At 42.3% G+C, this 11,130-nt stretch overlaps 1 protein-coding gene and 2 long non-coding RNA genes across 3 annotated transcripts; 2 read left to right on the top strand and 1 right to left on the bottom strand.

Moving 5' to 3' along the window:
• The first annotated feature begins 1,578 nt into the window (after positions 1–1,578).
• Positions 1,579–6,889, top strand: LOC109744681 (zinc finger CCCH domain-containing protein 11). The gene is made up of 8 exons (XM_020303860.4): positions 1,579–1,923; positions 2,033–2,117; positions 2,455–2,595; positions 2,680–2,777; positions 4,007–4,195; positions 4,320–4,450; positions 4,536–4,638; positions 6,331–6,889. The coding sequence occupies exons 1-8, from the start codon at positions 1,747–1,749 to the stop codon at positions 6,517–6,519; spliced, it is 1,113 nt and encodes a 370-aa protein (XP_020159449.1). The 5' UTR covers positions 1,579–1,746; the 3' UTR covers positions 6,520–6,889.
• A 632-nt stretch (positions 6,890–7,521) lies between these two features.
• Positions 7,522–9,353, top strand: LOC123497879 (uncharacterized). The gene is made up of 2 exons (XR_006672368.2): positions 7,522–8,078; positions 8,432–9,353. It is a non-coding gene; the product is annotated as an uncharacterized lncRNA (long non-coding RNA).
• A 141-nt stretch (positions 9,354–9,494) lies between these two features.
• On the bottom strand, positions 9,495–11,130 carry LOC120976841 (uncharacterized). Its single transcript, XR_005773353.3, has 2 exons — positions 9,938–11,130; positions 9,495–9,825 (listed from the first exon to the last, which is right to left on the bottom strand). It is a non-coding gene; the product is annotated as an uncharacterized lncRNA (long non-coding RNA).

Genomic DNA, 11,130 nt, shown 5'->3' on the forward strand with positions numbered 1-11,130 from the left:
ATTCAAATTTCTCTTGGTGGAAGTGTAGATCGGGCCCTTCTCAACCAATCCCTGGAGAATCAACAAGTTTGATTGGCTAGGGAGGGAGATCGGGCGAAAATGGAGCTTGGAGCAACAATGGAGCTTGGAGGTGGAAGAGATAGTCAACTAGAGGAGGAAGACACCCCTTATATAGTGGAGGAACAAATCCAACCGTTATCCACCAACTCAGCCTGCGCAACGCGGTACTACCGTACCTGAGGCGCGGTACTACCGCAGGGGCACGCGGTACTACCGCAGGGCCCCGTGGTACTACCGCCCACGCAGCAGAGACCAGGTCAGCCTAAAAAGCACTAAAGCAGAGGGCGGTAGTACTGCTGGCGCGATACTACCGCTCCCCCTTGCGGTACTACCGCAAGGCAGGGGCTGTCCAGAGATGGGAAGGCACGGATATAAAAAATTACATCTGTGGCTACTTCCGCAGAGTTGGAGTCGATGCAAAAACCCGACGCGGTAGTACCGTAAGCCAGCAGCGGTACTACCGCGCGAGGCGCGGATGTAAAAAATTACATCCGCCCCTTACTGCCGCGTACTTGCGGAACTATGTCAGATACCACGGTACTACCGCACCAGCGGGCGGTACTACCGCAAGGTCCTGCGGTACTACCGCTCTAAGGAGCAGTACTACCACACGCCCTAGTTCAGCAAGCAAGAGCAATATTTGCATAGACAAGGAAAACATAGGATACTCCAAAGGCTAGAGGAAAGGAGGTGCAAAGGAAGATGTGTACGTGATGAATCCACCCAACCTTTCCAACGCGGACCCCCTCTTAATAGTACGGCTTCCCTACGACTCAATACCACTGAAAAGAAACGAAGAGAAACGTCGTCTTCCATAGCCTTCGAGGGGAACCAAATCATCTTGTGCCTAGTCAATATATCTGAAATATTCGATGCACATGATTAGTCCGCAAAAGTATTGTCATCAATCACCAAAACCAACTAAGGGATAAAAATGCCCTTACATCAGGGACATTCAGTTTCCAAAGCCCAGCCTAATCCCTGCGAGTAGCACTAGTGTTTTAATCCCTGCGAGTAGCACTAGTGTTTGACTATGCAATTCTATTTTCAAACAATTCTCCTTTTTTTTATCGTTTTCCACAAGAAGGTATACTGATCTGACTGAACACACATCACGTCTCTCATCAATGGCAGGCTCATTCATCAACCGGATTACGTATGCTCAATGGGATATTAAGGATCATATCCACATCAGACCGTTGCATGTGTTCATAATAAACAAGTTCATAATTCCAATTTTGGTGCTCATCTTTCCAGCGACTGAAGGATTATCGGAAACGAGGATGGATTGCCTCAACATATTGTCACGTTTTTTTTTTGAGACAACACATTGTCGCGGGGTAGCCCTCAACATATTGTCATGGGCCCAAATTCTCGTTCAGAGCCCACTGTGCCTGATTAGGCCCTGCTTCAACACTGAGAATCCTTACCGGATCATGGCCCAACCCAACCGGCTGAAAGCCTGACTAGAGGCCCATCGCCCAACCTCGGTTTTCCACATCTCCACGAGACCACTCCCCATCTCTAGAACTTTCTTCCTCGCCTCCGCCTCCACCTCCGCCCCCCCTTCCTCCTCCCAGCTCCAAACCCAGGAAACCCTCGCCTCCCCTTCCCTCGCGGCGTCCTCTTCCCGCCGCCCGAATCCCACCCCAATCGGACCCGAGCTAGAAGGAGGAGCAGAGCAAGATGCCCCCGAAGAAGGCGGCGGCGTCGAAGGCCGACGTAGCGAAGAAGCAGAAGGTCGTGGAGGACAAGACCTTCGGGCTCAAGAACAAGAACAAGAGCAAGAACGTCCAGAAGTACGTCCAGTCGCTGCACCAGTCCGTCCAGCCCAAGCCCGACCCGACCAAGACCGCCGCCAAGGCACGGGGGAACACTCAGATCGAAGCTGTCAATTCCCTCATCCGATTGCTTTGCTCTTCTGATGTTTTTTTCCTTCTTCTTGTTCGTGGATGCGGATGCGGATGCGCAGAAGAAGAAGGAGGAGGAGAAGGCGCGCGAGAAGGAGCTCAACGATCTATTCAAGGTCGCCGTCAGCCAGCCCAAGGTCCCCGTTGGTATGGCCTCCTCCCCTTGTCACCGTGTATAGGTCTCTTCTAGTGGATTTATCAAGAATCCCTTGCTGTGGATATGAAGTTGTTGTGAATTGATATTGTGGTGTATACGGCAGTATGGAAGTGCTTCTGGTAATACTGGTGACTGGTGTTGATTTGTTCTAATGTAGGAAGGGTTTGGTCAGTTCTTTCTGTGTAAACATGTTAGCTCTTTCAAGTCCCGCAGATTGCAAACGGAAATTGCAATGTTTCATTAGGATATTTTGGTACTGGCAGTTCGTTCAAAAGATTGCTATTCTTGTGATAAATGCTCATGCTTTGGTTGTGTGCTATTGTGCAGGTGTCGACCCCAAGTCGATACTTTGCGAGTTCTTCAAGGTTGGACAATGTCAGAAGGGTTTTAAATGCAAGTTCTCACACGACCTGAATGTCCAAAGGAAGGGTGAGAAGATTGATATTTACAGCGACAAGCGCGATGGAGGTAAATAAATGATTGTTACTTCTTTCGTTTTGGAGTCACTCAATTTTCTCGGTAGAAATTCACATGTTCTTCTGTCATGTACAGAGGAAGAAGATACAATGGATGACTGGGATCAGGAGACCCTTGAGAAAGTTATTGCATCAAAAAACGCAGAGTACCAGCAGAATAAACCTACTGATATTGTATGCACTATTCCAAAACTGTTATACACATTTTTCAAGCATTTCTCATTATATGATGTGTCACTTTCAACTTTCATTTTGCTCTAAAAGAATAAATAATTTTACTAATGTTCTCGTTGGTAATATTTGAGCTAGATAATACTATATTGGTTCTATTTTACTATTTATATTTTGTCTTCAATTCATGTTTTGCGCTCTTATTTTAGGAGGAATATATGCATTTCAAATATAAAGCAGTAATGCTTTTTACACCTATTATCATGTATTTTCCTGTGATGCCAATAAGCCATTTTTCTGCTGTATATGATTTCCAGTTGATTTTCTTTAATCTGGATGCAGATGCAATTTCTTTTGGCCAATCACATCAATTAGTAGTTATTTTAGTTGCTAGAGCCCATGGATTATGAGTCCAAGGACTAGTCGATAGACTAGTCTATGAGTCTCAACTCCAGGGCCGACTACACTTCAGTGTCGACTAGTCTATGAGTCGCAACTTCAGTTGACTAGTGTCATTTAGTTATGCTTAAGTCTATGATTCTCAACTTCGGAATGACTCGTAAACCTTGCTAGAGCCACTATGGGCGCACCTAGTCTATTTTCACAAGTGATCAGATTGATATAATCTAATTTATAGGCATGTTGTAACTTCTGTAGGCCGCAGTGTGGTTAAGATTTGTTGTTATCAAGGATTCCGAGTAGAATTCTGTGACACATTGATTATACACAATCATAATCTCCAGAAGGCAGCAACATTATCACGTAGTAACTAAACACACTTGCTATACTAAAACTCATTAAAGAGGTTCTGTTATTTGTGGATAGCGGATTTACTCACTTATATTGAATAAGAATACATTGATACTGATAATAATTCTTCAGTTCTATGCTAATTAACATTTTTCATCGTGTTTGCATTGTAACCCTGTTATGACGACATAATCAGTTTCTCCATTTCTTTTTTTTCGTTGTTTAACTTGGTTGTTATAAACTTGCATTGTCTCACCATGCTTAAAGGACAACACTCATAGGACACCATCCCGAATTAAAACAAAAATACAGTGCTGAGCACAGCATTAAACACTACTTCTTTTCCTATTTATCAGATTCTGGTCCGCCCCATTGATATGTACCACTAAGTGAAATTAGGAATGCGATCTTTGTTTTCCCATCCTCAAAGCATTCGTGTTTTTTAGCAGGATGATGATTTTGCTAATTATTTTCTTCTGTAGGTTTGCAAGCACTTTCTTGATGCTGTGGAGAAGAAGCAGTATGGGTGGTTTTGGGTTTGTCCAAATGGCGGCAAGGAGTGCCGCTACAGGCATGCCCTTCCGCCTGGTTATGTACTAAAGTCTCAGATGAAAGCCTTACTAGAGGAAGAGAGTAAAAAGGTTGCAATTGAAGATGAGATTGAAGACCAGGTAAAATGAAGATTAGCATAAATCCTTCCTCTCTGCAACAGTGAAACTCTTGTTCCTTGTCTGTTGTCTAAATGACTTTTTTGGCATTGCTGTGACAATTCTCTACTTCTTGTTCATCTAACAGCGCAGAAAGGTTCAAACCACAACCCCTATGACTACAGAATTGTTCATGGAATGGAAAAGGAGGAAGGCAGAAGAAAAGGAAGCTGGTCTGGCGGCCTTGAGGGCAGATAGGGCTAAGAATGACCGTATGAGGTAATAACCTTATCTTCTTTTAGTGACATGTTTTGACCTGTGAGCCTTTGTGGTACTTAAGGTAACTGCTTGTTCTTGTATCCAGTGGTCGTGAGTTGTTCATGGCCGATGCAAGTGTGTTTATTGATGATGCTGAAGCATATGAAGTTTATGAAAGACGTGAAGAGCCACAAGCCAACCAGGAACAGGTTAAAATTTCCCTCCTTTACTAAATCGGCTGTTTATACACTAGTGTGATGATCAAATACAAATATCCTAGCATGATCTGATTGTGAGAGCAGAAGGAGCCTTGGCCTTTAGAACTAGAAAGCTATGATATAATTTCTGTTAAAAGTACCTGGGGTCAGCCACTCCCACATTTTGTCATAGTTTCTGCTGCCCCAAAAACTTCCTAAGTAGTTCCCTTGAAGTTGTGTGTTGTGGACTAGATTTTCAGTTGAGGGAGGGCCATTTGCCTCCAAGGTGAGGCAAGGTAGGAGGAGAATTCTTTCTATTTTCTTGCTGAACAATTTTTCTTGGCTACTCCTTTTATAGAACATGATCTGACTAGTTTAGCCTTTCCTAGTCTACTAGGACTCCTCTTTTTTTTTATGTAACGACCTAAATCATCTTAACTTGAATTTTGAAGTTGCTTACTGCACATACCGTGTGGGATCAACTAGGACTCCTCTAATGTAGCAATCCTGTCACAGCTAAATTAGACTCCCAACAGGTTCCCCCGCGTGCACATGCTCTTTTTAACTACTTTAGACTATCCTGTCCCTTTGTGTAGTCCTGGAAAAAATAGTTTGAATGGTCATACTCGGCATATTTTCAAAGAAACTAATAAAAGAAGAAATATGTGAAGCACCACTCCTGATATGATTTGTACTTTTTGTTACTTTAAAATTTTAAAATGCCTAAAACATAATTTGGCATATCTACACATGTGTGCGATGTGGGATGTGTGTTTGGTTTGAGCCCAAGCAAGCTATCCATTTGTCCTCTTTGCTAGCCCAAATTTTGGTTATGGGTTTTGTTGCCCATAAGGTTTGCCCAGTAGGGATGAAGTGGTGTTATTCTTTTGTTTTATGAATTTGAATTGGTTCTTAATTGATTTGATTTGAGAATTTAATAAGATGTCAGAAATCTTGGTATTCAAAAGGGGTGTTTGTTTTTAAAATCTGAGGTTTAAGAAGGGGCTCCATGAAGAAATATCAAGACTTCTAATTGTCATTCCATTTTTATCTTGCATCTTATGTTACCTTCATACACTAAAGAAAAGGCTACTTATTCTAGTGAGAATCAGAATAAATAGGCTGACCAGAAATCAATTTGGCTAGGGGAAAGGCCTGAAGGGCAGTGTTAGGGGGGTGGGTAATGGTGTAGATCCATCAACATCATGTCTGGTTGGCAATTCCCGTGAGGTGATAGTGTGCATTATGCATGCTTGTTAAGAAATAAATTAATAGACAAAACTGTAAGGACGGATCAAAGAAGTAATCTGTCATCACACTAAGATTTTGTTTGTGTTACATACACACCTGAGATTATACTGTTTGAGATTCATCTTGCATTTAATTTGGTGCCATAATTTTAACTAGCTATATGATTTCTTGAAAAAATAGTTAACTTGCTATATCTCCTAGCCTTTGGTATGTAAAAAGGGAAATAAGCAGGCCTGGAATCTAGTGGTAAGAATTGGAATTGTATGTGTGTTATGGATTCAATGCTGGAAAGTTTTTGCTATACAATAGTGCTAGTTTAAAACGATTTGCTTTAGTGCATACATTAGTATGGAATTTAACATAGTATAACCAAAATGCAGGCTGATCTACACAAATGTTATTCAATACGTTAGTCTCTGTATTGATGTATATGTTTTAAACTTGCTTCCACAGGGCAAGAAAAGTCAGGATGAAGGTCCAAGCTCATCAACCTCTAATGGCAAGGAGGCCGACGAGGAGCTGGATGATGAAGATCTAGATGATGACGATGACCTAGACCTTGACGAATTAAATGAACTCGAAGCAAGCCTGTCGAGAACTTCCATTCAAATTCGAGAACCAGGTGAGGGGACATCATCTTGAACAGGGAGGTCATTGAGAAGTCGTACTCCATTTTTGCGCTCCAAATCGGCCTACTTGCTTTATTAGATACAAAAGGGTGGAGCATAGATGCAAGTGGACATTAGTTTCAAGTGACTATGATCATCATCTGTTTTGAGGGAGCGATGATTAACTGATGATGCCCAGTGTTAAGAACATGACATTTGATGTTTCCTGTGTTGCCTTGTTGTCTTTGTGGGAGTTATTTTGCTGCTTGTGAATAACAGCACCAAAGTTTTTCTAGCCTTGTGCAAAACCTATATGGAAAACCTTGGTGCGGACCTATTTATAAGTGGTGTCCCAGGATTGTAGTCTTTTTATCCCCTTTGTTTAAGAGAATTTGTGGATCTTAGATCTCCTTGGGGTGTGTGTGTGCATCAAGAATTAGCACATTCTGTTGGTTTCTTTTTTGTTCATTCCATTTTGCTTTTTTATTTTATATTATTTGTTCCACGATTTACTCGATGACGGGATATGACTTGCTCAGATATCAGAATGCAACAGATTTGCAACTTGCTGCCTCAAGAACGTCTCGTGACTCTCGTCCAAAGCCCGGCTGTTGCTACGAGGCACCCCGTCCCTATCGCTGCAGGTCCAACGAGCAGAACGGGTAGCAGCGTGTGTAACTGTAACTTAAGCCCTAGGCAGAGTGGCAGATGCATTCTCCCTGGCTCAGCTCAACTTTTGTCGAGTGTACTTTAGATGGGTGAGTGAGTACATCGGCCATTGTCAGTTGTCACTGAGAGGACACGGGTGATTCCAGCGATATGGTTGATCGATGGCGTGTCCCGGTGACTCTGCTTCGTGGTACTCCCTCCATTCCACAATGTACTGTACATAGTTTGTTCTTGAAGTCAAACATCACAAAGTTTGATCAAGTTTATTAAGAAAAATATCAACAATAATACTACAAAATTAATATAATATGAAAGTCTATCTTCTGTTTTATGCAGTGATATGAATTTGATGATGAGGGTTGCCACGTGTCGGTCGGTGAATATCTCTACTATTATAGTACATAATTTTTTGAAATTTGAATCTACATTCTTCTTGCATGTTTCGCCCACCAACTTACATAATGGATTCATCTTTAGCCGTCCACTTTATCAGATCGAACGGCCCACATTACTCGGATTCGCCTCCCACCTATTCCCGCCAAAGCCTGAGAACTCAGTGGCCCCTTCTGGAAAACTCCACAACCCACGCTCGCCTCCAGCAAATCGATTCCCCACCAAGGCTCCAGCAAATCGATTCCCCGCCAAGGCGCCAGCCTCGCTGATTTCACCACCACATCCATATGCTCTGTATAAAATTTCTCTAGCGTGTACGTCACACACCATGATCTCCGCCAGTTCATAACCGCCGTCCACGCCCCAGATCCTTCGAATCACCTCAACATCCAGATTGCAGCTCCACCATCGTCTCCTTGCAAGCTCTGACTTAGTTCAAATTTTCTTGCCGCCTGGTGAGTCCAGGTTCATGAGAGCTGGACATCCTACTACAACCAGCTCACCATAGTGCCATCGACGGACTGACCACAAGTGAGCTATTCCTTCTCTAGGTGTCCCATCCTAATCTGTTCCTTTGGAATTCTGTGATGATTCTTTTGCATGCGAATGTTGCGCAAGTGATCCTTCTTGCTATAGATTTATATGAAATACATAGTCACTGATCTGCTGTAGTTGTTGATTTTTTCTGCTTTTCTTGCACGCAAGGTGTTTGTGCTTTTGTCCAAGCAGCTCTGTTGGTAGACTATAAAAGGCAGTGCTATCTGAATATAAAGCACATGTTCATTCTGTTCATGTCTCATAGCTGTTTGCAAATTTGAGTATGCTTTAATTATTTTTCTCGGATTTGGCAACCTAAAAAATGGTCTAATGCTTATATACTGTAGGTTGTGGCCGAAAACACCTGACTTATAACAATCAAGAATCAAAGTCATAACCGCGAGCCGTCCAGTAAAACCCAAGAGATGGAAGGCCGAGCTCCTTTCAGAGATATTACAAATGTTCACTCCACGACTTCACCAAAAGGGAACCAACGTACGTTGTTTTTATTAAACCGATATCTTCTACTTATTATCCTTATTGATCGCTTGCCTTGATAGTAGCTGTGATTGCAGAGCAGAATGATCCTTTTGCAGAAACCAAAAACACTATGCAAATGAATTCTTCCCAGCATCAGAGGATGATGTTCTCCCCTTCAAGTTTAAAAGAAACAATTTCCAATTCGGCTTAGTTTTGCCATGACAATCAACAAAGCCCAGGGTCAAACCATCCCAAATGTTGGCGTATATCTTCCTGAGCCGGTGTTTTCTCATGGACAACTCTATGTTGCTTTGTCTAGAGGGACATCAAGACAAACAACCACTCCCTCCGTTCCTAAATATTTGTCTTTCTAGACGTTTCAAATGACTACCACATACGGATGTATGTAGACATTTTTTAGAGTGTAGATTCACTCATTTTGCTCCGTATGTAGTCATTTGTTGAAATGTCTAGAAAGACAAATATTTAGGAACGGAGGGAGTAGATTACTTGCAAGGCCAAATAAGGATAATGACCCATCAGGGAAAAGCACAAAAAATATTGTCTACAGGGATGTTTTGGTATAATCCATGTACATGCTGTGTACTGTAGCGTGATGTTTCTAATATGTTTCTATTCATGTAAATAGTACCCAGGAAAAATAATATTAGATAGGGTTTCAGTCATTAGCTTGTCCTTATGAAAATTTTAGACCAAAAGATATGTTTACAGGGGTAATAATCTAGCATGTACAGTACTTAAATCTATAGATTTACTATTCTTCTCTCAGTTATAGCATATAATAGAAATCCAGCAACATAAGTGAGAAGATATCATTTTTTATGATAGCCATTGGGCTTCACAAGTATAAGAAACATACATTTTTCAGTTTTAACATACAGTACAACAGAAACATTAAGTCAACAGAAGTGGGCATAGGTCAGTTTCCTTCCTTTTCTGAATACTCATAGGGAATCAGAGTTACAGAGTCATTACAAGCCAACTCAACACTGGAGGGACATGCCCCATCCATAGATTACTAATAGTGATCTGATGCGCCTGGGCAGTAAGACCATGAGTTAGCACACTGCGCCCTCTACCAATTTGCAGGAACTTACACAGGAGATAAACCAAGAAGGAAATTTACAAACATCAGCATAGATAGTGTAGCTTCTACTCCCTCCGTCCGGGATTTCTTTTGTAAGCAAGGAATGGGTGCACACATGTTTCAATCACCAGACTTGTTCTTTATTTTTGGAACCTACAAATCAACAAATTTTCAGACTTCAAAAAAATAATAATCACACCGATCAATCTTATCTCCATTCTTTAATTGGAGAAAATCAGAAATTCAGAGAAGTTGAAGTACTCACGGTGCTGCTGCCTGCTGACCACCGTATGTTGATGCAGTGATGCTACGGTCGGTGCTACTCGCCGGTGCAATAGCGGAGGAGCCGTGTAAGCATGAAGTGTGCCGCCTGTCGGGGTGTGCTGTTTGAGGCCGTGGCTGCCGGATTCAGGCCATGGCTGCTAATGACGATTGGGCTGGGCGAGGCGAGCAGCCGAGCACGATTGCAGGATGTCCGGGTCGTGCGCTTCCCCGACGCCCTCGCGGTCCTCGGGTCGGCGTTCGGCGGGCCGCGGGGCCAGAGACAGGAGGAGGGGCGGCGGCGCAGTGCTGCTCAGCTCGACAGTTTATTTTTTGAGAAGATTCTTTTCTTTTTCCGCTCGACAGTTTATTTTTTGAGAAGATTCTTTTCTTTTTCCGCTCGACATAGAGGCAGGGAACTGACCTGTGTTGGCGTTTCTGAGTGGGCCTCCATACAGCTGGCCCAGTGGCAAGTTTCCAGGCCCGTATAGCCGAGTGTTACGCTGTTGGCCCAAAACCACATTTTAGCCTAAGGCACGACGCAAAAAGGTCGAGGGGTCTCCCTTAAAAAAATGGTCGAGCAGTATGTTAAAAAAACAGAAGGTCGATGAGCTGAACGGCCATCCTCACAAATTTTACGATGACACATACCCATGTTTTTGTGAAGTCCTAAACATTGGAATTTCTTTTGCGGGAGATCCTAAATATTGGATATGCATGGTAGAATGCATTATATTCCATCCACGTCCAAGTTATGTAGTACTCCCTCCGTTCCTAAATATAAGTCTTTTTAGAGATTCCACTACAAACTACATACGGATGTATATAAACATATTTTAAAGTGTAGATTCACTCATTTTGCTCCGTATGTAGTCCATAGTGAAATCTCTAAAAAGACTTATCTTTAGGAACGGAGGGAGTACAATGCATGCAGATGATTACTTTTTGAAAAAAAAATTGGTCCTGATGTGACTTACTGTTTTGAGAATATTACTCTAAGTTTGTCAAGTGTTAACCAAAATTACTCTTGACATGTTTTGGAAATATAATAATCAAATTTGTTCATCAACATTGTAACTCGGCAAGAGGTTGCGAAGCTAAAACTCCATATAAAAAGTGCTTCATTTTTATTTAAAGTTTTCATGTTTGCCTAGAATTTTAGTCAACAACGCACACGTGCAAAGCACGTGCCTTCGA

This window comes from Aegilops tauschii, chromosome 3 (assembly GCF_002575655.3).
Source record: "Aegilops tauschii subsp. strangulata cultivar AL8/78 chromosome 3, Aet v6.0, whole genome shotgun sequence".
Classification (NCBI taxonomy): Eukaryota; Viridiplantae; Streptophyta; class Magnoliopsida; order Poales; family Poaceae; genus Aegilops; species Aegilops tauschii.